This window comes from Bemisia tabaci, chromosome 7, assembly GCF_918797505.1.
Source record: "Bemisia tabaci chromosome 7, PGI_BMITA_v3".
Classification (NCBI taxonomy): Eukaryota; Metazoa; Arthropoda; class Insecta; order Hemiptera; family Aleyrodidae; genus Bemisia; species Bemisia tabaci.
In genome coordinates this window covers 24,854,910-24,882,886 of record NC_092799.1, presented here as the reverse complement: position 1 = coordinate 24,882,886, position 27,977 = coordinate 24,854,910, and the positions used below count along the sequence as shown (strand labels likewise).

The 27,977-nt window shown below is 36.5% G+C and overlaps 2 protein-coding genes across 5 annotated transcripts in view; both read right to left on the bottom strand.

Moving 5' to 3' along the window:
• Positions 1-37: 37 nt before the first annotated feature.
• On the bottom strand, positions 38-7,048 carry LOC109032229 (uncharacterized). Its single transcript, XM_019044248.2, has 3 exons — positions 5,229-7,048; positions 3,558-3,785; positions 38-1,663 (listed from the first exon to the last, which is right to left on the bottom strand). The coding sequence occupies exons 1-3, from the start codon at positions 5,374-5,376 to the stop codon at positions 729-731; spliced, it is 1,311 nt and encodes a 436-aa protein (XP_018899793.2). The 5' UTR covers positions 5,377-7,048; the 3' UTR covers positions 38-728.
• Positions 7,049-7,286: 238 nt separating this feature from the next.
• Dcr-2 (Endoribonuclease Dcr-2) overlaps positions 7,287-27,977 on the bottom strand; it is a 47,783-nt gene continuing 27,092 nt past the window's right edge. For 3 of the 4 annotated variants that reach the window (XM_019044283.2, XM_019044284.2, XM_019044285.2), the window contains exons 17-28: positions 27,479-27,657; positions 26,160-26,380; positions 25,041-25,336; positions 24,229-24,339; positions 23,678-23,890; positions 23,115-23,256; positions 21,910-22,094; positions 21,098-21,407; positions 19,806-20,026; positions 18,052-18,220; positions 16,604-16,676; positions 7,287-14,986 (exon numbers count right to left, since the gene is read on the bottom strand). In XM_019044283.2, the coding sequence (XP_018899828.2) occupies positions 14,818-14,986; positions 16,604-16,676; positions 18,052-18,220; positions 19,806-20,026; positions 21,098-21,407; positions 21,910-22,094; positions 23,115-23,256; positions 23,678-23,890; positions 24,229-24,339; positions 25,041-25,336; positions 26,160-26,380; positions 27,479-27,657 (2,289 nt within the window). In that variant the 3' untranslated portion in view covers positions 7,287-14,817. The remainder of the gene's footprint in view (positions 14,987-16,603; positions 16,677-18,051; positions 18,221-19,805; positions 20,027-21,097; positions 21,408-21,909; positions 22,095-23,114; positions 23,257-23,677; positions 23,891-24,228; positions 24,340-25,040; positions 25,337-26,159; positions 26,381-27,478; positions 27,658-27,977) is intronic. The other variant, XM_072302713.1, reaches the window with a different exon arrangement.

Genomic DNA, 27,977 nt, shown 5'->3' with positions numbered 1-27,977 from the left:
AATTAAATTATACTATAAATTTTTACAGTAGCTTGTTACTAAAAAATAATAGCTCAACGTTTTTGGAATAGCAACATTGCAATCTTACAACCTGTAGGTGCGCACGTGCATGATATAGGTACTTTTACCTTCTACCTCAATTTCACGGGTTGATCAGGATTGACCACCTACTTAGCAGTTGCTAAATAATTAATAATAGTTTTTCTCAGATAACAACAGCTCAAACAAAAACTGCATATGCCTTCCATTTTTGCGGTTATTCACGCCATCTCTAAATATTTCTCTATTCACTAATAATAAATACGGTAACAATTAATGACAGACAAAATCACAGCCATGGTATATAACTTTGCAATAGATGACCTGTTTTATGACTGTTTCATAATTTGTGGCTAAACCTGAAACTAGGCAAGAAAACTAAACTAGACACTTTTTGTATGTGGGCGCCTAAGATCAACTCGAAAGTGCAGATTCGAGAGAATAAATGCTGGGATAAATGGGGGGATGCTGGGGGGGGGGGGGGGGGAGCGCCGTATCCGTATCATTCAAATATTTGCAAATTCCCTCCGTTAAAGTATTTATTTTCAAAGAAAAGTTATGAATATTTTTTTCTCTTACTTCTTTCGCAACCTCTCTTAAGGCAAAGAAAAATCTATTTTCTAAGAACAAATTTGGCAACGTCCGGTTGTTCATACAGTGTCTTCTGAGCACGGCAGAAATTGACCCATTTATCTTTTGGTATCTTCAAACTGCAGGGGCTGGGCCTCGGGATGGCCGTAGATTTTTTTCTCAAGCGCCTCCAGCCTTGCCTCAACTTCATAGTTGAATTTGCTCAGATTAAAAAGCTCAGAGCGGACCCGAGTCATCTTCCTCTTTTGACTCATGACTTGACACTCGAGGAGAATCACAGTCTTGGTCATTTTGAGCCGGGTCATGAAGGGCCGGTAGGTCGGCGACCAGACGTTCAAACAATCCTCTCTGTTGCTTGGCCAGTAGACGGGTGGCGCGAAAGGCCGCGCCGTCGCGTCCGAAACCGTCGTCGATATAGTATCCTCCGTCGGATCCGTCGGCACGCTCTCGTTGCAGAAGTTCGGCGTCGCAACAGGAAGTGACGTCGTAGCTACCTCATTTCCGGTCGTCGTGGTTTCCGATTGCAAAGTCGTTATTTCCGGCTGCGCAGTTGTCGTTTCCGGTTGTGCAGTAGTAGTTTCCGGTTGTGCGGTCGTAGTTTCCGGTTGTGCGGTCGTGGTTTCCGGCTGCGCAGTTGTCGTTTCCGGTGGCGCGGTCGTAGTTTCCGGTGGCGCGGTCGTAGTTTCCGGTGGTGCGGTCGTTGTTTCCGGTTGCGCGGTCGTGGTTTCCGGTTGCGCGGTTGTGGTTTCTGGTTGGGGGGCCCTCGTTGTAGGGGGTGGTTGAGTTTCCGGTGGCGCGGTTCTGGGTGGGAGAGTCGTAGGTTGCGGTGAAGGAGGGGGTGGAGGGCTGGTGGTCGTGTCGACTGAGCGCTTCGTCGTTGAGAGCGGGATGGCGGGTAACGTTGGAGGCGTCGTGAAATTTGCCGGTGGCGGATGGGGCGAGAAAGGTCCGAATGGGTGCAGGAATGGCGGTCTCCCCGGGTGGGAATTAGGGCGTCTCGGGAGGGTGATATTCGAGAATTCTCGTACGAAGTCTGCGAAAAAGACATGCAAAAGAGTGAACTGAATGCAAACGGATTGAAAATATTAATTTTCAATACAGAGAATTTGTCCTGTAACAGGCTCATAGTGGCTAGTTGGTGGAAAAGACTGTGAGCAAAACCGCTGTACTATATCGGCCGTAAAACTCCCAAACCACTCATGTCGTTTGAAGTGTTGAAAATGTCCGCTCCTACTTTATTTTTTCACAAGAAGAACAAAAATCCACATCATACCTTGAATTTTTCAGGATTTACTTCTCAAAGAGAAAAAGGTTCACGGAAGATAATAAAAATTTGCGTCAAGTAGTTCTAGGTTTAAAAAATAAAGTACCTATAACAGAAAGTCTGCAACGTTGCAAACTGGGACACGTGGTTTGGGAGCATTACCGTCAATATTATTTTGGTGTCAATAATAAGGTGATGAAATTTTCTAAAATTTTAAATAGATGCGGTTGCAACCCAGTGATTCTTTTAATTTTAAATTATTATCTCTCAAAAAACTGACAAATTTTAATTCAAAAGTAGGGGATAAAAGCAGATAATATTTTATGCTTAGTTTGCTGCACTAATGATATAAAAAATGTATTCGAAGAGCTGCAAATCACTGCAATTATTAATCTCATTATGCTATGCTAGCCAGCAGTTGGCATTTGGAACAGTTTGTGCGGGGCGCGCGCATCACCGCAAGTTAGTGCGATATTGCGATGAAAACTAAAACGCCTTCATTTTTCAAGTATGCAATACTATAGGCACCCCTCGATCGTTCAAAGATGCACCCAAGCGCTAATGTTTATGGTGCTTAGTGGCACCCCCAGGCAGCAAGCAATGGCAATTTACAATTATTGGTAAAACCTCAGTTCGATAAATTTCAACAAGTTTAAATTATTTTAACAATTTAAGAGCATTCTAGTGCAACATCTGCGGAAGTGCAAAATTAAAACTGCGATTTTTTCTAGTGAACAATGAAGAAGGTTTTGTTCTACTAACATGAGCAACATGCATCAAACGTTAAAGCTGCAATTTCAACCGACTGAATTGAAAATTTTACGTTGAAAATGTTGCATCCTATCATAAATAAGGCGTCAATTTAAAAAATTTTCCTGTGACCATGCAATTTAATTGCAATCTATGCCATTTAGACAGGGCGCCACCGGCGCACAATGGATCGAGTCAGTGGGAGAGGTCGGACATGATTTAAAAACTTTGAAAGCGTATATCTTTATTGAAATGAAATTTTGATGTCTTTAAAGTAGTTTCACTGGTTTTCTCGTAAAACTTTCTGTATAGAGCACTCCTTAAAATTAAAATTGTGACGAGATAAACGTAAAATTTTACAATTTTTGACAAAAATTTTATGTCCGACTTCTTCAAAAGACTCGCTCCACACCAGTAGCATTGTCATCTACTTTCTAGGTGGCGCTTATCAAGGAAATGTCTACTTTCTGGATAGAACAATTTTCTTGAAAGAAAATAGGTAAAAAGTAGATCTAGAAAATAGACACAAGAAAATATAAAAGAAAAATACATTTTTCCCTTGCATTTTCTTAAAAGAAAACATTTAAGAAATAATTGGCTAGAAAATAATTCTACTTTCAATAAATTTTCTATCTTTTTTCCAAATGGGAAGTTGACAGAAAGTACCTAGAAGATCTATTTTCTTTGGTCAGACTTTTGACTCGCAATGTTTTTTCTCTCTACTTTCTGGATAACTCTCATTTTCTTTGTTTTTTCTAGAAATTGTATTAATATTTTTTTTTCTAGAAAAAAATTATATTTTGCTACTTAATTGGGACTCTGCTTTTGAACTACATTCCTTCGTGGCTAATGTTAAAAAGAAGAGGCAGAAAGAGTTAGACGGAGGAGGAGGAAAGCTAATGTGGTGACTTACTTATGCAGACCCATTTTTGGCGGACTCTCTTATAGACGACACCCCTGAACACAACGTAAGCCCAATAATAAAGAGCGTCGCCCGGCTCCAGACCGACGTCGTCATCTTGGAAAATCCAGAAACGACCGGTCTTCTCTTTGACTTCTGCTGATATTTCGCCAGGCTCGTAAGACTCCAGCGGCTCGTTAATGTTAGCGTTGAATCCAAACTCCTCGATGCCTCTTTGATCTATGCATGAAACATACGTAAAGCTTTTTTCATTTTTCGAAATGAGACCATTATAGCGAGAGAAAGGATCTTAAAACATAATGTGACAGAATCGGGTCTTACCATCCCTGACGCATGCATTGCGATAGCACACTGCAAAACGAGGACCTCAAATTGCGACGTCGCAAAATTTTCTATTATTTCACGTTACATAAAAAAGAAAAACCACGATATGTATTCTCTACTGTTCTACGCTGCGTTGAAGTCTCCAGAAATAACAGCGAAACATACCCATTGATGAGATACTGCAAAACAAGGACCTCAGAATGCAACGTTGCCATGCGCGGGTGGCACTAAGAATTTTCTAAGGGGAGGCGCAGGAGGATTTAGGACCTTGGGCTAAAGGGGGTCTGGGGGGACTCTCCCGGCTGCAGAGGGGGGTCCAGGGGGCCTCACCCAGAAAATTTTTGAAAATTGGAACGTCTCGAGAGAAAGTTTTAGCCATTCTCACTGAAAAATTAAACGGAATCAAGTATTACAGATGACAGAAATTTTATTGACTTGTTTTTAAAAATATCATATCTTACTGTGGGGTTTTGATTTAATTCATCCTTATTTAACTCTCATGAAAACAAATATTGCGCTAAAATGCGCGAAAAGCCACAACCAGATACAGTCAAACTACATTCCACGCTCCTTAGTTGGAGGAAGCTCTTGTCTTTGCGAAATATTTGCAAAATATTCCATTATGTATTTAAGTTTAAATAAAAAAGAAAACCCATGGTATATATTCCCTACTTATCAACCGTGCGTTAAAGTCTCCCAAAAATAACTGTGCAAAAACACATCTATTGATAAGACACTGCAAAATAAGGACCTCAAATTAGGACATCGCAAAATGTTCGATTATTTCAATTTAAATAATAAAAGAAGAGCCATGGTATGCATTCTCTACTTTTATACCCTGCGTTGAAGTCTCCAAAAATAACCGCGAAACATACCCATTGATGAGATAGTGCAAAACAAGGGCCTCAAATTAAGACATCGCAAAATTTTCGATTATTTCAGTTCAGTAGGTAAATAAAAAAGAAAAGCCATGGTATGCACTCTCTACTTTTATACCTTGCGTTGAAGTCTCCAAAAATAACTGCGAAACATACCCATTGATGAGATACTGCAAAATAAGGACCTCATATTGAGAAGTCGCAACATTTTTCATTTTTTCATCAGTTTAAAGAAAAAAGAAAAGCCATGCTGTGCATTCTCTACTTTTATAACCCTGCGTTAAAGTCTCCAAGGACTAGGTGAGTGGCATACACAGGAACAAGGCCCTCGATTCGCGACGTTGCACATTGTGCAATTTCTTACTAATTGAGTTAAAAATCAAGAAAAGATACTGTAAGTATGCATTCTCTACTTTTTTACTCTGCGTTAAAGTCGCCAAAAAATAACTGCGAAATGTACCTGGGATGAAAACTCTGAAGCCGGAGGGATACCTGGCCTCCATGGTCAGATTGGGCATCCGATAGCATAATCCAGGAACAGTCGACACACAAACCAAGATCAGCAATAATATCCACGATGCCTCCCCCATGTCGGAAGAACTACCCATACTGTGCACTCGCGACGTCGAATTTTGAACATGAACGCCTCGATTTTCCGAGGACCACACGTGTCACCGTGGGACTGTGAAAACAAACTACTGCCACGAGAAAGGCGCTTCGCTGCGTTCAAGATCATATCCATATTTTGAATTTTTTTTCCTCCCATTGAGGGCTCTTCTTTTGTTTTTAATGGGGGGTATGCAAGGAATACGGATGCTAGGAGCACAGCCTGCGCTCCAGAGATTAAGGGGGAGGGGGGACTCTGATGATTCAATTTCCAGTAGTTCGAAAATTGATAATGGGGCGTGCAGAGAGGGTTCGGTAATCTGTCTCCCCGGTGTCGATGGCTATGCTGCCGCGCTAAGTTGAAATAACATATACGCATCCAAACGGTGCCAAACTTCCACCTGTGAAAATCAAAATTACTTGAAAATTTTTGCGTATACTTTCTTGCGATGTCTTCAAAATAATTCTTATACAATTCAAGCTATGGCGTCGGAAATTTTTGTGGAAAAATATTCTTAACTGTTTTCGAAAATAAAAATTTTGTCGGGACGAAATTTGGCAACCTTCAAATGCCCGAATGACGTTTTCTTCCTTACTACGACAGCACGCGTTTTGGAGCTTCCTCTCGTATTTTTTGTTATGACCGGGACATTCCGTCTCCGCCGTGCTGAGAAAAAACGTAGTATTAGCACTCGAATGCTGCCAGATTTCCCCCGATCAATTATTTATTTTTGAGGAAAGTTATGGATATTTTCCTTGGAAATTTCAACACGCGTGAGGAAAATTCCCGAGCAGAACTCTATGTAAATTTAAGAAAAAAACGATATACAAGTTTTTGAGAAAATTCCTGATTCATCAGTGGAAATTTGGCAACGCCGGAAGTTTTTTATCAAGTTTTTCCTCAAAACTACAGTGCTCGGATTCTGACAGAGGTCGTACAGAACGTTCCGCCAGCTTTGACTAGGGATTGAGTAGCAAATTTCCTTTTTTCGTTATCCGTTCTTCCGAAATTCTATTATGTATTTTCAAGTCCAATCTTGCACATCTGCATGGTGTCATAGCCGCTCCAATCAATACTAGCAATCAGTATTTTGTGCTTTCATTGGATTGACCTGTGTCTTCCTTCCGGCATGTAATTTTCTCACTTCCTCTTTTTCCCTCACTGTCAAGGTCTTGATGGTTACAATAATTTACTTATTTTTCTAAAAATCTTCGTGGCCTGCACTTTTTTCAGGATGGAATCATTTACTCTGGTGTTCATTCAGTGTGTTATTTTTCTCCTAATAGAGCTCTTGCCTGCCATGGGGATCTAAGTTTTAAGTATCTTCTTCTATGTAATATTTTGCTAGAAACAAGTTGACGCCGTAATGGAGGGAATAAAAACGTACCTACACTGCTATATTCGATCATTCTCCTAACAATAATGGGACTGCACAAACATGTATCTTGGTTTGCAACGTTGCAAACTTCCTTCCATACTTGATTTCTTAAACAGAAAAGTACTTGACGTCATTTCTTGAAAACTTATTCCCTGGTTTTTCCTCTGTATGTGTGAGAATATTCCTTGAAAATTTCAAGCATTGCCTTGCTTTGTTCCTGTTTTATGAAAGAAGCTGGGAGCGGTGATTTTAAAACACATCCTTCAGGAGATAAACATTTCTTTAGTTTCACCGACTATTTTCTGGAAGTATCAATCTTAAATTGTTATAACTTCAAACCATAAAACTCTGATTTGTTCAAAATTATTGGGAGTTTTTGGTTATCTTTAAGTTTTTGGGGTTTGAAGTTCCTATACTTAGGGACAATCACATTTTGCAGTTGGTATAGGTTTAATGCCAGTTCTGGGAGAGTTACGATTGACTTTATGATGAGCAGGCACCATTGAAAATAGAATAAATTGAAAACAACTGTGGTCTTTTCAAAATGTGAACAATTTTAATACAAAAAATAACTGAGCATTAAAAATAAAGATCATCTTTGCAATAGTGAGAACAAGTATCAAATTTTATGAGTTACCATGCATCAGGCTTATATAAAAATAAATGTAGACAAAATGAACGGAAATTTTCCTGACAACTTCAAGTAGATTTCATTTTAGTTTCTTTTGAATCATTTCCTCCTTTTAAATTATTTGTAGACTTATTCCTAGAGGCAATCCCAAATTTCACAAAACGGTCTTTTAAAATCCTCTGAATGAATGAAGGATACTTTTTATTTGGAGTTGTTTAAATCCGTAGTATTATACACTGAATAAGAAAAAAAGAAATTGTCTCAAAGTATATTGGCCAATTTTCTTCTTGCAGATTAAAATTTGTTTTCCACTCACAACAGTTTTTAAATGGAGCGGTTTTCTTGAAGTAAGTACTGCTTCATTTCCTGGTACTGAAGCTGTTTTACAGCACAAACTGGACGAAAACACTGAATCTATTTATCACATACAATTAAACTAAATTGCAACAGGGTATCAGTGCATTTTCCTTGTATACAAAAAAATAGTTACTCTGCTCATTAGGAGATTCCTACCTACAGACTGAAATGAGAGACCAGAGATGGCTCGAGTTGCCTAACTTTTTGTTAACTTCTTCTTGTTGCAAGCTCCTCACATTATCGACATTTGGTTGACAGTTGAAATGTCTTTTGGTAGATTACAATATAACTAATTTTTTATTTGTATTGTATACATTTGGTTGACATTTGGTTGACAGTTGAAATGTCTTTTGGTAGATTACAATATAACTAATTTTTTATTTGTATTGTATGCAAAATAAAAATTGCAATAAAAGATGTTTTTTCACAAAACTACAATGCCATGATTCACCACTCAAATCAAATAATCACTGTAACCGTGCTTTCAGCAGATTGATATCTGGTTGAGTAGTAAAACGAGCACAAGCTGCTGGTAGCCTATTGTGAATCAGACTTGCTAAATGAAGGCACTGTAAAAAGAATCGATCTATCAAATTGGCTTGTTATATTGATCCATTTCAGTAAAGTCTTATTGTAATTGCTTAAATTTAAAAATTTTAAAATGTACTCACTTGCACGTCAATTAATTATTATTGTGGACGCGTTTTGCTCCCACCCGTGGAGCATCATCAGCGTGAGTCACGCTGATAATGCTCCACAGGCAAGAGCGAAACGCGTCCGCAATAATGATTACTTGACGGGCAAGTGAACACTTTTTGAAAAAATTTTATCACTTCTTGTTCAGCCTACAAAAGCGAAAAAGTTTTTCGTTTTAATTTCGTTAGTCGTAATTTATTTAAATATGTAGGGTCATTCCATATAGAACCTACCAGCCATGCAACCGCCCGACTCGGATTTTGATGATAAATTTTTTTCTTGATCAGACCACCAAATAATGAACTTCTGCAAAATATTAGGTCTCAAATCGAAAAACTCACTGAGATATGAATTTTTGAAGTTTTGAGAATTTTCAAGAAAGTGACGTTTCGAACTTCCGAGAAAGAGAGGGTCATTTTCCCCAATAAAATTCACACCAGGCCCATTTTTAGTCGGATTGAAGTGAAAATTTGACACAATGTCAATGAAAGTATGTAGATTTGAGAAAAAAATGCATAAAATGTTCAACTTCACTCATTGAAGTGCTGTGGTTGATTGTTCGTTGTGATTTTGTCTGATTTTGGCGACAAAACCTTCCCCTCTTCAAATGCCCATAACTTTTGAGCTGCAAGTTATTTTTTGCTCCAATTTTTTTTAAAATGCTCCTAAGAGTATTAGGAAGACGCCTAAAGAACAATTCTGATGGCGTTTTGGGCTTTAGTATCTTTTTTTTTCACTTTTGTCCAAAAAAGGCCTAAAAAACTGAAAATAACACCAAAATTATTCCGATAGTCGACCATTACCCTGAAAAGTCAACTCAAAAATCGCTCATTTTTTGCCTGAATGGTCCTTACTGTGTGTACAATATGTTTGAAAAATAAAATCAATGGTATTTAGGGTTTAAATATCTTTTACATAGAGTTTTTGCCCAAAAAAGGCCCGCAAACCTAAAAACGCTGAAATTACGCCAATTATTGGCCCTAACTTTGGAGTAGCAACTCAAAAATCGCTCAGTTTTTGCCTGAATGGTCCTTACTGTGTGTACAATATGTTTGAAAAATAAAATCAATGGTATTTTGGGTTTAAATATCTTTTACATAGAGTTTTTGCCCAAAAAAGGCCCGCAAAACTGAAAAACGCTGAAATTACGCCAATTATTGGCCCTAACTTTGGAGTAGCAACTCAAAAATTGCTCACATTTTTACCTACTGAATGGTTCCAACTGCATATGAAATGCGTCTGGGGAATAAAAGTGAAGGTATGTTGGGTTTCCATAACCCTTCTCCCAACAATTTTACTCAAGAGAGGCTCGCTTAAATGAAAAAAGCGCTAGGAAAATCTCATTAACCGACCATTGCATTAAAAAAGCAATTAATTGGGGGCCCAGATTTTTCACCAAAAGACTCTTGTTGTATGGGAAGCACACTAACTTGACAAGTGAATATAGTGTATTCTTGGTTGTAGTAGTTTTCCCTTTCACTCCGATCTTTAAGATCGGTATTTAAAGGAGGGAAATAAAACTGCAGGTATCCCTTAACTGGTGGGCATCCCTATTCACATTTAAATGTGATTTACAGACTCCTGGATGACATCATTATGAGGTTAATAACTTACAAATGTATTCTGACAGTAAAAATGTAAGGACAAGATAAAAAGTGCCAATAGGAATTATCATCACATTAAATTGTTAAAAATTGAGGAAGGTTATTCATGCTGACAAGAATTGAAGTATTGTAATTATTTGTTTGGAAAAATTGAGTTACCTATTTATTTCCTCAACATCTCAATCAAGGGTTTCACTCTTAAAGGGAGGAGAAAAACGTACTGTAAGGTTTGCCCTTGATTCACTCAATTCAGAACTTAGTTGCGTCAATTGGACCGCGTTAAACAGAAAGGAACCAAGCCACATCAGCTATTGCCAAATTTAATCGGGCGATTTAATTTTTTACATGAAAACGGTTGTGCGGATTTCTGTGCAAATCTCAGTGAATTTTTTCCATAATACAAAGCAAATTCCTTAAAATTTGCAAAGAAATCTGCACAGGCGTTTTTTCGTAAAAAATGTAATTTCCCTGTTAAATTTGGCAATAGCTGATGTGGCTTGGTTCCTTTCTGTTTAACGCGGTCCAATTGGTAGGTTGCAATTAGTAGCATTCTCTTGGTACCAATAGAGTTAGCAGTGCTGAGAACTTGTCTCTCACTTTCCACTTTTCGAAATAGGAACAACATTATACCCAAAAAGTTATGCTAGAAATCTCAACAAATTCGTATGTTGCGTGTGTGCATGATAGGTATTGGTTCTTTGGGCTTGTTCTATCCAAATTGAAGGAAGAAAACGACTTTGAGATTTCTTTTACGTATCCCGTCCGCGTCCGTGAAAATTCAAAAGTTTTTTTGAAGTAAATTTAATGCTTCGATTTGAAAAAGCAACTAAGTTCTATATTGAGTGAATCAAGGGCAAACCTTAGATTTTTAATGTCAGAATAAATTTGTAAGTTATTAACCTCTTAATGATGTCATCCAGGAGTCTGTAAATCACATTTAAATGTGAATAGGGATGCCCACCAGTTAAGGGATACCTGCAGTTTTATTTCCCTCCTTTAAATACCGATCTTAAAGATCGGAGTGAAAGGGAAAACTACTACAACCAAGAATACACTATATTCACTTGTCAAGTTAGTGTGCTTCCCATACAACAAGAGTCTTTTGGTGAAAAATCTGGGCCCCCAATTAATTGCTTTTTTAATGCAATGGTCGGTTAATGAGATTTTCCTAGCGCTTTTTTCATTTAAGCGAGCCTCTCTTGAGTAAAATTGTTGGGAGAAGGGTTATGGAAACCCAACATACCTTCACTTTTATTCCCCAGACGCATTTCATATGCAGTTGGAACCATTCAGTAGGTAAAAATGTGAGCAATTTTTGAGTTGCTACTCCAAAGTTAGGGCCAATAATTGGCGTAATTTCAGCGTTTTTCAGTTTTGCGGGCCTTTTTTGGGCAAAAACTCTATGTAAAAGATATTTAAACCCAAAATACCATTGATTTTATTTTTCAAACATATTGTACACACAGTAAGGACCATTCAGGCAAAAAATGAGCGATTTTTGAGTTGACTTTTCAGGGTAATGGTCGACTATCGGAATAATTTTGGTGTTATTTTCAGTTTTTTAGGCCTTTTTTGGACAAAAGTGAAAAAAAAAGATACTAAAGCCCAAAACGCCATCAGAATTGTTCTTTAGGCGTCTTCCTAATACTCTTAGGAGCATTTTAAAAAAAATTGGAGCAAAAAATAACTTGCAGCTCAAAAGTTATGGGCATTTGAAGAGGGGAAGGTTTTGTCGCCAAAATCAGACAAAATCACAACGAACAATCAACCACAGCACTTCAATGAGTGAAGTTGAACATTTTATGCATTTTTTTCTCAAATCTACATACTTTCATTGACATTGTGTCAAATTTTCACTTCAATCCGACTAAAAATGGGCCTGGTGTGAATTTTATTGGGGAAAATGACCCTCTCTTTCTCGGAAGTTCGAAACGTCACTTTCTTGAAAATTCTCAAAACTTCAAAAATTCATATCTCAGTGAGTTTTTCGATTTGAGACCTAATATTTTGCAGAAGTTCATTATTTGGTGGTCTGATCAAGAAAAAAATTTATCATCAAAATCCGAGTCGGGCGGTTGCATGGCTGGTAGGTTCTATATGGAATGACCCTGTAATAAGTAATGTTCTACATCATAACCAAACAGCTTGTCTGGTACGGTCATGTTAACAGGATGACTGAAGAGATGCTGCCAATGAAGAAGGCTGGATTGGGTTTCTCCTGGGAGGAGACAAAGAGGACGCGAAGTGAAAGGGTGGCGACAGGGGGTTTTAAATGAAATGAGGGAGTGCCAACTCCCTGATAGGTTGTGGAAGGACTGAGTTCTGTGGCGGTTAGGCATCGCAGAGCGCTGTGAAAGCGATTTTTATGTATGTATGTATGTATGGTTGGTTAGTAGATACGTTTCTTTGGTGCTTTTAACATTTGAGCCATTGACACCTTAGAGGAGAGATCAAATGTATGTATGGTTGGTTGTTAGATATGTTTTATGTATGTGGCAACTTAATACCCAAGTACAAACAGTGTTTGGCACTGGGAAGGTGACAATACGCAGAAATTTCATTATATGCTACATAAACATTAAAAATCTTGGTTCAGACAATATCACTCCCTTGCTGTTATGCATTTTATACAGGGAGATTTTTTTAACGTCACATTCGACGATCCTGTCATTTCGTATCTTTGACTGGATTGATGCCTACAGCAACTATTCATGACAAAAATTTGTTCAATTACAACAAAAAGAAAGTAATATAAAAAACATAAGCAAGAATGATTTAAATAAATAACTATCACAAAGCAGTAATAAAATAAAAACAAATAGCTCAGTACAACGTAATAAGACAATTAGTTCTTGGAGCGTTTGGTGTGAGGGTATCTTTTTTGCTTCTTGGAGAATATTTAGTATTTTACCAATATAGTAATGTGTTAAATTGGTTGATTTTTTTGTTTTTTGTTTTCCTTTGTTTACTAAATTAATTTATAACTAGGTAACATTTTGCTTAAGTTAAACGAAACAGCCACATCTACCAATTGCGGTGTTTTGAAATCTCATCTATTTTAATTTTTTGGAAGGAAACCAACCATCATTTTTACTTAAAAATTCGTGAAGATAACCATCATACAGGCGAGCAAAATTACAACTATTTTTGAGTGGAGACATTGGTTAGTCTCCTAACAAAAAATTACAACAGGAGATGAGATTTCGAAACACTGCAATGCAGATGTGACTGTTTTGCTTAACTCTATCTATTTATATTTACATCTCGTGCTCAGAGCTTGAGGTTTTGATAGACAGGGCTATGCCTTAGTTGCTGCAAGAAAAGAAGGCAATCAGAGAGCAAATAGGTAGCTACCACTTCTCTTTAAAGAATAATGCTAGAACTTAGTTTAAAATACTAATTTAACTACTTTCCTTGCACATGAAAAAAATAAGATAAAAAATTATAAATAATAAATACGTACAAAATACTTATTAAAGAGATATTTGAGCAATAATAAATGCATTTCAATGCAACCTAAACATGCAGGATTGCAGAGTTCAAAATGAGAAGTGAAGTACGCCTGACCATACAAACATAACTTTAAACTTTTAAAAGCGCATCGTAAATTTACCCAAGTTTAACAAAGCCTCAGGCATAAAAATATTAGTAGCAAAAGGTGAATGCATTGAATTACAATTAATAATATACTAGACTGCGATGTAAAAATGAAAAATCTCTTTCCCTCTTCCATGGATTATACTGAAATAGATTTTCAAATGGACTAAAAGATCACATTCTTCTAATCTGTTTGAAAGAATTACAATCGACAAGGATTTTTGATTGGTATAAGTTGAAAGTCTTGTATTATTTCTATTTGTTGGGAATATCTTTTTTTGGAAATGTTTTGTTAGTGGGGGAATAAATGAGAATACTGATGAAGGATTCTTCTGAGACGTGAATGCTAGGTTAATTTAGAGGGGCAAAAAACGTGTTTCACTTGGAAACTCTGAGCTTGCTAAAATAGCTCAAGTTCTATCAGCTTTTTAATTTTTTTTTTTTTCAAAAAAAGTCTGGGATTCGTAACTTATAAAAGTAACTATGAAAACATTCAACAAATAGCACCTTCTGAGACTTAATTACAAACAACATAAGTAGGATAGTTAACAGGGTAATTACATGGTATGGAGCACAGAGTAGGAATTTACAAAGGCTTATGATTTACATTAGATGTATCACGTTTGCTCAACAAACATGGATTCAAATACGAAAATCTTTCATACTAAGGCTTCGCAAGATTTAACTAATTTAAGGTTTAACTAATACAGTTTGTTGCAATTTTCATTACCAAAAATAGAAACTAATTTGAATTTAACATACCTACATGCAGAAGAATACAGGGGAAGAAAAGGTGATGATATAAAACAAACTGAAAGCCCAAAATTACTTAACACAAAGGGCCTTAAATATACATAAATAAAATTTAATTTATGATAAGCTCCTGGAAGAAATGAATAGAGCAAAAATATACAATTATTTGGTGGGATGGCAACAAAGTTCTGAAACAAGAATGTAATTTACTCTTTGGAAGAATATTCAAAAGGATTAAATCCTTTCTCTTGTCGTAGATCTTTGTTGTAGTTCTTGTGATAACTTTGACTTATTTTAATGTTTCTTGACATTATTTCTTGATACAGATTTAAAATTAGTGGTAATTAATATTTCACCCGGGCCAAAGACATATTTGAGGCCAATTGCCATAGAGTCGTTATTAGTGGAAGGAGGAGGAGAGCATTACTAAGCATTGGAATTGGCAATCACTATGTTGGTGATCATTTTGGCAGCAGCCTTCTTTGCAGCAGATTTGTTGCGCCCAAAACCAAACACTTTCTTCATCTCATTGTTTATACGCGCCTCCAAAGGCACCATAACAATGTCTGCCACATCAGGAACTGGTTCTGTAGGCCTGTGTAAAATGATAAACTCTAGATGAGAAAAGTAGGAATTTGTTAACGAGCCAAAAAGCATCATGAAGCGGTATTTATGATTTGCGGTTAAGGATAGGTTATTTGTTAATGATTTGGGTTTATATGATTGGACCTCACACCTATCCCTAAGGGTGAACAATTCTATGATTTATTGAACCATTGTTTGAAAAATGATTGTTTACTCAAGTAAGATTATTCATAAATGGGCCTGTTGCATGCAAGAGATACAGCCGCGCGAATAGACTTTTTAGAGGTTAAATGACACGAAAATTACGATGGTCACATTAAAAAAGTCTGAAATACACTCCTTACTGCGCAATTTGCGTTGTTAGGAACGCGCTTTTTCAAATTTCCCGCGTCTGGGGGCAGTTTTCTAATCACCGGAAACGAGCAAACGGCGGGCTCGGTGATTTCCGGAAGATGCCGAGTCGTTGTTGTTATTTTTTCCTTCAGTTTGTTTACAAACCCAGCGTTATCTCTTATAGTGGTCCATATACGCTTTATGCGGTAACCAAATCTATCAACTTTTAAATATCCAACGCAATCCTTCTACATTTCATTTCACGATATCACGAGCTCCGATTTTTAGGTTATGTTGTCAGTTTTAGTTGACCGGAAATAGCCGCGAGTTGCCGTTAATTGTTTCCGTTAAAAAACTGCCCCCAGACGCGGGAAATTTGAAAAAGCGCGTTCCTAACAACGCAAATTGCGCAGTAAGGAGTGTATTTCAGACTTTTTTAATGTGACCATCGTAATTTTCGTGTCGTTTAACCTCTAGAAAGTCTATTCGCACGGCTGTATCTCTTGCATGCAACAGGCCCATTGTGAAGGATCTGCAAGAGGAAAGAAAGGATAGCGGTGCCTCGAAACATCTCAATTTTTAAATACTGTGTAAAACTTTTCTATTTCCATTCCAGTTTATTATTCTTGGCTCATAAACTTACAGTTTGTTACTTAATTTTCTTCTCAAGTCTATTTTGCTCATGTGACTTAGTAGTAAAATTGATTCTCCACTTATTTCTTGACATTACAACAAACCATGGCTACCATTTTCTGTAGAACAAAAATGCTCATGATGAAGCGTAAAGAAACTCACATGGGGCAAGATTTACTCTTTTAGAGTATGTTGTTTGGAGCAACAATCATAACAATTACCATGATGGCAACTGCAGAAACATTTCAAATCAATATGGATCCATCATCAGGGCATCAGGCCACCTGATTATCTGCTGTTGGGCTGCAACAGCTGCTTGACTGCAAGAGCTGCATGTCACAATTAAAAGATCTTGCTGTTTTGAGGATGAGTCCAAATAGACCCAAAACCTGTATGCAGTTGTCTCCCTGAAGTTCATAGCTGATTTTGCTCCAAACAAGGTATCTCTAATGAGGAAATTTGACTCATGATTTGTTTTTCCTCTGTGATAAGAGTGTCTATTTTACAAAAACAATACCAATGGCTATGACTTAATTAATATCTTTGTCTCTGATCTGAGAAGTACTTAGAAAGGTTCATCTCCATTGTCTAAACCAATAAATTGATGGGTATCTTTCTGGTATTTTATTTTTTAACTTTTAGTAACAATTACTATACTTACAAGAATTTTGCATCAATGTTCAATTCATGCAGCTTGCGCACTATGTTCTTTGGTGGCTTATTACAAAATTCCTCTGAAAATAGAAATGGAAACCTTCTTTAAAACTAAGAAAAAAAAAAAATGATGGTTCAATGGGCATTTCAGCTGGCCATTCTCTTTTCACAATTCAGCAAGATGAGAAAATCATTTTCAGAAACTTGTTTTCGTGATCTAATATTATTCACTTAAAAAATACCTCTGTTTTTCTTGACTCCCTACAGAGAAAAAACAACACACTTACAATCAGTTACTTATTCAAATTCGCTAAGTAGCTTGGTGGTGAGGAAAAAACCAACATAATAGTCCCAACTTTCAACTAAATTGTAATTTAAGGCTCAAAATTATTGGTAAAAAATCTGAGGTAATTGGTATCTTTTCCCCCTCCGACAAAACATACTCGAAGAACTGACGCAGAATCTTCATTCCATACACTTTTAAAGAAGCTTTTTTTCTGTCAATAAGTCCCAGATGGAAACAGAATGCCATATGAACAGTATCATTCAACTCCGTTTGAATTACTCAATTACATAACACCCGGTTACATGTGATTGCCCAACATTTCCACCCAACACTTAACAATCTCCAGAGATTGTTGGAGCCATTTTGTTGTGTTTCATAAATAAAAGTAGTAAGCGATAAAGAGTAAGTTTACTTTGACAAGGCAACTTATAATCGACCTTCTCCCACTCTTTCTTTCCCTTATTATAGATTTTTTTTTTTTTTCGCTTCAAATATACCCGGAGGGATAATCCTGCGTTTTACCGTTCCTAGAGCCCGTTCCCCCCTCCGTCTTTAATTAAGCCAACCCAGGGTAACCGTTGTTTGAGACCATCAAACTCGGGTCATCTGGCGGGGAATTGAACTCAGGACTTCCCGATTATAGAGAGCAAGCGCTACAACCACTACACCACAAGATACCGACTAATTAGCATTTAGACATGGTGGTTTGAAGGCAGGGGGAGAAATCAACCATGAGTTGAAACGATGACTTGATTAAACTGTACCATGCTGAAACAACCATAAACAATTTAAGGCCCTGACCATATTTATTTTAAATACGATGGCATTCTTGAGGCTCCTTTCTGTACTCATTGAACAAAACAGTTAAAACTGGTTTTTAACAAATTTCTTTGGTTTTTTTGGTAGGGGGGAGTGATTATTTTTCTGTCATGCTAAGTTTTTTTGGCTATTTTCCATCATTGAGATTTTTCTGATGATGGTTGTTTTAGTGTGTGCGATTCAATCAAAAGCAACAGCTTTGAAAGTTTCACCTTGATAAGGACCTAATAATCTAACCAACCTCTAAGAGCTTTGAAATTTCCAATTCCATCATAATATCAATCATAATTAAAGAGAAAAATGGGAAGAGAGGCTTCACATAAAAAATAAGATCAGAGTTTGACACTTACCTAATTCTCTGTGCATCAAGTTGTAATACACCCTCCAGACAGTTTTCAAATCTTTGCCACTATCAAGGTAAATTGCTCCGGCAATAGATTCGAAAATATCTCCGAGAGCCTTTGGGACATCAATGGCCTCAGCGATTTTTAGATCATCCTCAGCTAATAAAATTAAAACCTGCAGAGAGGAGCATGCATTATTAAAATACACTTTCATCAAACCTCATGACTTTTTAGCAACGGTATTATTAGTTTCAAAATTTCCATTTTTCCTCCGCGAACAAACTCAACTGGCGTTAAATTCTGTGGAGCAATGGTACAACGTATAAAAATTCTTTGCCTTATTTTGGTGTGGCTCATGAATATGATCATGCACTTCATCAACATCAAAGGGCCACCCCTTTGTACTATATGACATTTGACAGCTACAAAACATCAATTGACCACTAGACATTAAGCATTCAAAGTTACGCATTCTGATACATGTCCCTTAACCAAAATTTCATGTAGAACACAATTAGAACGAAAATTACTGAAATTAATTCCAGATCAATATATTTAATGTTTCTTGACGCATGAATTCAATCTTCCTGCTCATGAAAATTCAATGGTTTACGTGAGTCAAATTGCACACGAAACGTTACCATGATAGTCTTTGTGATATGAAAATCTGGCAACCTCAATCTTGACACTTTGGCTCAGCTACAACAAGTTGCTTACAGTTTGAACAACACAGGATGAGAAATGAGCAGTGCTCGATCGAGAAGCCTGCCAAAATCGTTGTGATACGCGATTGGACTTATGTAGCGTATTGCGTTTCTTGTGACTCAAATTTCTCATGGCAAATGAAAAATAAAAACGTTAATATCTTACTGAGGAGTTGATTTCAGTAATTTTCAATGCAAGAATGATGTATCAGAATGCTTAAATTAGTATCTTATCTGGTGGTCCATTGTGTTTTTTTAAAACAGTTAATCATTAATTTTATCTTGAGATCTGGTGTTGAGTGGAATTAACACCCATAAAAATATTTTTTTGACTCAACGATTTTAGAGTAAAAATTGAAATATTTTTTAATACTGTGCAGAGAGTTGCTTTAGGAATACGACTAATTTGTTAAAAATAGTGGTTTTGAAGTTTTCCTGCAGCCCAAACTCGGCAGCATGCCTAATAATGAAAACTTCACAAGAGATTTATTCTAGCCCATGTTTTCAGCTACTAGTGATTATTCCAGCTTAAAAGGCTCAATTATCAACATTATTACTTTCAGGCATTTGCTGTCAACATTATTACTGTGAGTCCTAATTTTGCTGGTTGTATTCATCAGCAAATTGTGTGAACATAATCTTAGTTTCAGCTGAAACAGCCTATCAGACAGCTTACTTACAACTTACTGCCAACTAACGGACAGCTCGATCCACCTACAATACAAAGGAGGAAGATACCAACGTTTGGGCTATAACCAAGAATTTTTAGAGAAACACTGTACACAGTGGAGAGATTATGTCTTCAAATCCTGTTCTATTTACAATCATTTAATTCATTTTTTTAACATGTTGACTACCAAGGTGTTTTTTTAAAATATTTCTTGAAGCATTGTATCCGGCTTTTAGAATTTGAATGATTCACAAGAGGACAATCACGGACATTAGACAAAAAATGAATCAACTTGCGATCTGATTCGTTTGAAACAGATCAGCTGTGCAAAGCAAAAAATAATTACAAAGAAACCATTTCATCTATAAATGTTTTAAAAAACTTACCTCTTCTCCAATTCTGTGGTTTTTACCTTCCTGATATTTTGCAAACTTGTCAATTTCCTTGAGCAGAGTCACAGATCTGCATAGGAGAGATTTGTGCATGCTATACCGCACAGCTAAACATGCAAAGGTGACATTATTCACACAGGCTGATCGGACATCAGTCACTTGCCCTGGAGTTAGGTGTTGACCTTTTTCGAAGATATAGCACGTGATAAGAAAGTCTGAAAAAAACAGAAGGAGAAATATGTGAGTGAAAATGGAATTTCATACAAAAAGATACCATGAATTTTTGTGTAAGTAAAACGAAAAAACAATCAAACAAAAATTAATTCCTGTTTTTCTTAAAAGGTGGGTAAACTGGGTAAAAAAGCAAATGATAGAGAGGAAAAACTGCTGTTGGTTAAATTATCTATTAACAAGGATCATTGTAAGCACCAATTTCTTCATTTTATAGATTCAACAGAAAAGGGGATAAAGCAAACTGGTTAAAAGATACATATTTTAAACAAATTCAGCTTCTAAAGGAGCCCGAGTTTTTGAGAAGTGATCAAAAAAGATCAGCTTGGGTGGATTGCACAGAAGTTTCCAAAATTGAAGGTCTTAAAAATAAAGAGAGTCAAAAATGACTCGTTTCTGGTACTAACCATTATTAATTTGATATATTGTTTTGAAACTTTCGACCAACCTGATTACAAATAAAATTTGTTTCCTCAATAAAACTCTTTTGCTGCATCTTCAGCAGAGTTTTCCTTCATTTATTCTCTTCCCAATACCCTGAATTTCCCCAACTCCAAAATCTCTGAATTCCCTGACTATTTCCTGACTTTCAATTTAAACCTTAGTCCATAGTCCAAAGTCGGATTTAGGCATAGGCCACCTAGGCCGCGTCCTGTGGCGCACATTTTGAGGGGAGGCGAAAAAAATTACCAAGAGGAAAACAAAGATACAGCACTGCCACGCGCGCAAAAAGATTAACTAATGTGCTTTTTTGCACTAATTGTAAAAGCAGCACCTGAACTTGTTTTTTGTCAATCATGATCATTGGCACATATTAGTTTGATACTAAGATGCAACTTTCTCCCCAATACAATTTTGAAATTCGATGATTTTTGACTCGCCCTCCTCCCGCGGCAAATTGTAGGCACGGGCAAAATCTTGACGGTCTAAGGGCAGAAAATACGTAAATTCGGCCATGACTTAGCCTTCAATAACTTATCTAACACTTGAAAAGACTGAGCAAAGAATTTCCTTCCCTTAAAATTAGTAAAATGAAATGTTTTAGAGGTACATACCGAGAATTGCATCCCCTAGAAATTCCAGGCGTTGATAACATTCAGTGATCACATTTTGTGTAAAGGAAGTGTGAGACAAAGCTTGTAGAATATATCTCTTGTCCTTAAACGTGTATCCAATTTGCCTTTCTAACACTTCGTAACAGGATTCTTGTAAAAGGAACTCCACTTGCTGTGGGGTATCAGCTGCTGGATTCATGCTTACGTCTGGGACAAAAGTATCGTCAAAAACAAGGTCTTGGCGTATGATTGAGTCAGGCAAAATCCCGAAATATAAGAGCATTCGAAAAGCTGCTTGAATACCGCATTTCTGGAATAATAAAAGAACAAGTCTGTGACGGAGAGAATTGAGAAATCTTAACCAAAAGGGTTTTCCAAGTCAATGTCCAGTTTGTGGTTTGTTGGGTGGCAGGATAGCCCTTGCTGTGAATACAATGGAGTCTAGTCTAGATGAACAATTGAGGCACTGAATGCAAAAAGGGCACTTCTCGATTGCGGTGTTTCAGAAACTCTATTGCTAATTAATCCCTTGGAGAAGCCTCTTCTGGGTGATTTTTCCAGAATTCTTTCCATAGAAAATTGTAGAATCATGAGGAATATTCAGTAGAATTTTTAGTGAAATGGATGCACTCACTTTTCTTACAATGAATGAAATATTAGAGGAGACTCTGTAACACTGCAACTGAGAAGGGAGCTTTTTGCATCCAGCGCCTTAATTGATAAGAAGAGGATGCAAAATTCTGAAAAATTAAATTGGGTTGTTATGATAATTATCAGTTATCTCATACTAGCATTTTGGAGATCATGATTACCTTTACATAAACTCCCAACAAGGCTTCGACACAGTCAGCAACATTCTTATCCTGCACTTCTTGGCGATTCAAGTACAAAATTGAACAAGGAGAGCGTCCTCGAGGTTCTTCTTCGTTTGCAGCTGCAGAGGCAAGTTCAAACAATTTCTCTTCTACTTCAACATCTTTTTCCTCGGATATCACACCTGCAAAGAAGAAGAGAGTTATAAACTTGAAATATATGCTCACAGCAAAGTGTTGGGATAGAGATTACATAAATGTATAGAGGGATCTCAGACCATGATGGCAAAATTTTTAACGAAATAATTATTAACAAGTTGAGTTGAAACATCAGATTTTCATATTGAAACAGAAAGCATTATAGTTTGGCAATTTTAAGTCCTGAACATGACAGGCATGAATTTAAGAAAAGCTAATCTTAAAAATACATTTTTGGAGCTACATAGATCAAACCGCCCTGACTCTGGAATGATTCGACATTTTTGAATTTTTTTGCCCAAAAATGTTCATAGAATACTCCTCTGTGCTCTAGTATCAACAACTCAAAATTGAGTTCTTGTGGACAAATTAAAAAATTAAACACTAAAAGTGGCCCGAAACTGTATGTAACAAGGTGGAGAAATGGTGCTGGGTCCACACCATTTCGCGGGGAAACAAAGCCAAGAAATACCAAAAATTAAAATTAGAGTCAAAAATAAATTTTTAGAACTCTAATGCGCACCAGTAAGAAACTGAGGGGGGGGGGGGGAGAGCGGCATGTTAAGTTGGGTTCACTGCTGAGTGTGATCTTCTGATGAGGTCTAATAAGGCCCAAACCGGTAAAGATCTCTCGGCGTGACTCCAACTTATCATTCCATTGCAAACTGCCTGAGCTGAACACTCTCTCCCCCCTCAGTTTCATACTGGTGCGCATTAGAGTTCTAAAAATTTATTTTTGACTCTAATTTTAATTTTTGGTATTTCTTGGCTTTGTTTCCCCGCGAAATGGTGTGGACCCAGCACCATTTCTCCACCTTGTTCTTGTGGACTAGAGCCCCTTTTCCTGTAGGCTATTACAAAAATTGACGGAAATAGTAAGTTTTAGTACTACATTTCTGAAGCTGACTCATTATACATTCAGATTAAGATTTCTGTCAATAAATTCTCTATTTAAAGAATCAGTTAATTTCTTGTGATTGTTTATTGCAAACAGAATTTAAGCTTACCAGTTATTTTTTCCTCTTCAGTGAAATTGATTTGGAACAAACCTTCAGGTGGGAGCTCTGCCTCACGCATGACTTCTCTGACAGTATTTTCCACACCAAATCTTGGAGGTAACCAGTCATCATTTGGCGAAAAAGAATAAACCTGAAAAAGAGCGAGTAAAGGGGAGATATAAAATTCGAGTAAAATACAAACTCAGCTGGGTGTATATCATGACTTGCTCACCGTAGGTTAAGGCAAAAGTCAATCTCTGATTGGCACCGAAACATCACCACTGAACAATGAATGCCCTCAAATAGTTCTATTGGTGAGTGTAGGAAAAAACTTACGATACAACTTTTATCAAGTTTGATCAAAAATAGATGGAGGTTTGAAAATTCTCATCTCTATTAAATATATCATATGAAAAATACTATTATTACCAATTTCAGTGCTACATAAAATTATCTATCATCAAATACTAAGTAAGCACATTAAAATCAGATTGAAAATAGAGCAATTTAACAGAAAATGAATACATTATTGATGCTAAATTCAATAGATACGTCACAGGAATAATATTCACCTCTAACAAGGAAGCAAGCTCCAAAACATTGGCACAATAAAACAGATTGCGGTTTCCTAAAAGCTTTCCTTTCAGACGAGTCAATTTGCCCTCATCAATTCCTCCGCAGTATAAAAACAAGGATAATGAGACAGCAAATTTTAAATAAGAATCTCCAAGTGTTTCCAAGTACTCGTAATTTTGAATGTCGTGAGCTTGCAATGATGTAATGCACTGAAACATAAGAGAAGAAGGTTATTTTCGTTTGTTTGTGTAGATAAGCTGACTCCTTTATGTAAACGATGTTTACCTGCATCGGTCTTCACCACTGAAAGGGTCTTCAATGAGTCTTGTTGCCGGGAAAGGGTGATGTGTGTCTTGCAAATAGAAGATGAACAACTTCTGGTTCACCAGATGCCAGTACCATCATTTTTTAGTCTGATGGATGCCAGAGCATTTATGGTTCATGATTTTTGGGAAACAAGAAATAGATACAACTTTAGAAATATATTCAACTTTTTTTTAGACCTCTCAAAAAATTATTCAGGCCTCCAAATAATCCATTCCCTTACCTGAAAGATCTCGCACTGTTGGGGTCCAAGCTTACAAGAAGAAGTTTCAAGAATCGATAAGCGAAAAGGAGTGACTGAGGAGGGTCTCCAAGTGCTTAAACCGCAAGTCACCTGTAAAAAAAAAACCTTCATTACATTCTTTGAAAAAATTAAAATTGTATCCGTTATTGATTTGGCTGCTTCAAAGATGATAGGAAAAGAGAAAACCCTGAAGAGAGCCAATAAATGTTCAATAAGTATTAAGTTTCTGGACTCCTAACTCTACATCGTACGTTTGTCGTCAGGTTCATGAAAATTTTTAAAAAAACGACAATTAAGACTGCATATCAGCACTGATGTACCTCTAGAATAAAAGGAGTTCCAGTAGTGATTAAACTATTAAAGTATGGTACTACTTAGTCTTTGATAAGGTATTCGTACGGGAATACAGTAAAATGTGAAATAAAGAAATAAATCAGTTGATAAAGATCGAAAACATACACTCAGAGGCCTTTTTTTAAAATAGTATAATCTTTGATGAAGATCTCATCATCAAGAATCATTGAAATGATCTCTCTCATATCAAGTTTAAAAAAAATTGACTCAAGGGATTTTTTTTAAGAGGGTCTTGTGAGTAAAATGGGACAACAGCTTTAAAAAGAAAGTGTTAAGAATCCAGATCTTGTCTAAAACTTATCAAGTTCTTTTCTTTAAACAATTCGTTTATCTCTGTTACCCAAATGCACTAAAAAATGTAGTGAATAAAGTGCTGAATTACACAATCTTGATTTGACGGTTTAAAACGTATGTTCATGAGAAAATAGTTATCTTACCTTGGAGTTTTGGTAACTTTCAACTGGGAGCCTAGACTTGACAATTGAAGGGGAGTTTGCAAAAAAATTATCATAGTTTTTCAGATCGACTATGGAGATTTTTTTCAAATTGCGGTCAATATCAGCTGGGATTTCATGGTCGAGCCATGGAAACTCATTCGATCGTTTGGCCGTTTTCCACTCCATGACTGACCGCTCAAATGAATTAGTAACTGTGCTCACGGGTGAAGTAGGAGCTTCTACAAGGGGGAGGTTTTCCACACTAATTATATCCACAGTTAAGGGAGCAATTTTGTCTGAGAAAAGAGAAACACTTAAGGTTATATGTGAAATGGCGCTTCATTAGAGAAAGATATTAATTGAAATGCTTCCAGAGGAGCAAAATTAGTGAAATTTTATTCTTCCTCACTCGAAATATTTAAACGAACATCATATTATAATTACATTTTATTTTTCTATTGATGAAACTGCTCAGTGATAATGCTATGTTGCCCCAACTCTACCTTTGGTTTAAAAAGAAAAATATCAGACTATAAACATGCTAGAATTCTCTAACTTTTACATTGTTTTAAAGTTAAAATTCCATACTACCTTCTTTCCTAGTCTCAGCAAAAAAAAAAAAAAAAAAAAAAAAAAAAAAAAAAAAAAAATTCCTGAGGCATTGCCATCAAAAAATGCTTTTGTCAAATTGTTCCCTCCTAGCAAGAATGGCTAAAGTTTATTTCATACAAAATTTTGCCCATTTTTAATGGATCTTAAGAAAGGAAAAATAGATGCACAGAAATCTTCGGAGATCAACATATTCAAGACAAAAATATGTAGGAATCATATCAACAATGTAACAGCAAAAAGGCACATCTTGATTGCAGTGTTCCAATATTTCCCTGACAAAATCTTTTTTTACCATTACCTATGACTAGACATTTTTCTGCAAAATTGTGATAAACATACTTAAAAAAGCAAAAAGAAAAAAAAGAAAAAAAAAAAACCAGAATTTGATGCAATAACCATAATTCAAAATTGTAATAAGCGATAAGACAACTTTTAATTCTGCAATCTTTTGTTGTTTCACTGAGAATATCCAACCTACCAACAGTAAATAATGACAAAAATACAAACCTAGTGGATAAAATTCTGCTCCCATTTGAGCTTCCGAAACTATTCGCAGACGTAGCTCCTCCGATATCATAAGACGGTTTAGCCGATGCAGGGCACTGGGAAGGAATATTGCCTTTATCCAATACACAGTTGGAAATTTTATCTGAACACAGAGCTCAGGTACGAGAGTCTCATCCATGTGCTCACGATCTGTATCAATTTTTCGCTTACTAGTTCTTAATCTGAGGGGATAAACATTATAAATACCATGAATAACCTTGTCTAATGATGAAGATTCATTAAAGATTTGTGTTTTTAATTCCACCAAAATTAGTCTTCATACCTTTAAAATAAACTTCAGTAGTAGTGCCAGGCAGACTGGTAGGGGACCAAGGATGGAAATTACAAACTGACAGTACAAGCATTTAAAACCACATCCAAAGCCAAAAGCAGCATGATGTCGATATTAAGACCAGGTAGTAAGTTGTGTTACAATTCACATATAAGGACACTTTGATACGTCAAACAATGGAAGAGACGGATAACAAATATTTTCCTTGGCAGACTTTTCTTTTTTCGACTTGTGTTACAATTCAATAAGGAAGAAATGGAGAAAGTTAAGCAAACCCTTAGGTCTTCTTTCAGAGAGTCTTTCAATTAATTGGAAGAAAGGTTGAATTTAGTTGTATGGAGACTGGATTTGGATTGGGGTGGTTCAAGAGCCCTCCGCAAAGGAATATTAAAATTGAGATGCCTTCAACGGTGGCTTACAGCAGATAGAAGGTTTTTCCTCCCACTCTTTTGCAGATATGATCACATCATTGAACTGGGTTAGAGGAAGAATTTAATCAAGCAAATGAATTATATTTACAGAGAGATTAGAAGCACTCAAGTGGTTAAAAAGTCGTTTGCAGCCTCTGTCTTTTGTAAATACTCCCTGTTTCCAGAGTGTTATACCTCCAGTGACTTCAAATTTTGTATGTGTCCCTATTTTAAAATAATATATTGACAATGAAACTCCCAAAACAACGTATCTTAGTTTGGGACTTTGTAGACTTCTCGTCATACTTTCAGTTAGAAATGGAAAACTACTCAACGTCAATCTTTCAAACTTCTGTGATTTTTCTTTCCTTAGCAAAAGAAGTTCTATAAAAACTTCACGGAATGATCTTGATTTATTCTCCTTCAAAAAAAATGGGTGGTGTGGGAGTTCCACTGTCGATAAAGCGTAAATCGTCGTAAATAGTAGTCCTCCACTACTGCACAACGGTCTTTTTTCAAAAATCTCGATGAGTGTATAATAGGGTTGCTTAACGATCGCTGAATGAGGAAATACTGACCTTGGGACGATGCAATTAAGTTTGCTGTTGACTGGATACACATCTACTAAATACTGGTCGTCGTGATAAATTGTTTTAGAATATTTGTTTTTGAAATAATCCGAGTACGTCTGGTACTCAACCGAAGGGAATTGTGAGAGCGGATTCAATTCTTTGGCTATTCTTGTGACTATGTAAGACTGGAACACATTAAAGAAAAAAGAACAGATAGAATAGCTCCATCATCAAATTGCACAGTGAAAGCTTTTGAGGCAGAAAATAACAAAGGTATCTGGAAGATTTGGCAAAATTCAATTTGTAAAACCCTTGGAATTTAGGGATTTCCCTAACATTTTTGAAAAATTTCTTCACTTAAATGGCTACAGTTTGAGTTTCCAACAGTTTCTTTTTCATTTCAATCTTACATGAAAACTTTGAGGTACCAATTAACTACTAAAAGAAAAGGAACCTCGAGGTTAGCAAAAAGGAAAAAACCACATCATACTCTAGGAAGGGATGT

Excerpts from the sequence above, each read along its gene's own strand:
- LOC109032229 (XM_019044248.2), bottom strand. The coding sequence starts at position 5,376 with ATGGGTAGTTCTTCCGACATGGGGGAGGCATCGTGGATATTATTGCTG. Across the intron at positions 3,786-5,228 it reads CTTCAGAGTTTTCATCCCAG|ATCAAAGAGGCATCGAGGAG; the intron begins GTACATTTCGCA and ends TTTCATGCATAG. Across the intron at positions 1,664-3,557 it reads CCAAAAATGGGTCTGCATAA|ACTTCGTACGAGAATTCTCG; the intron begins GTAAGTCACCAC and ends TCTTTTTCGCAG.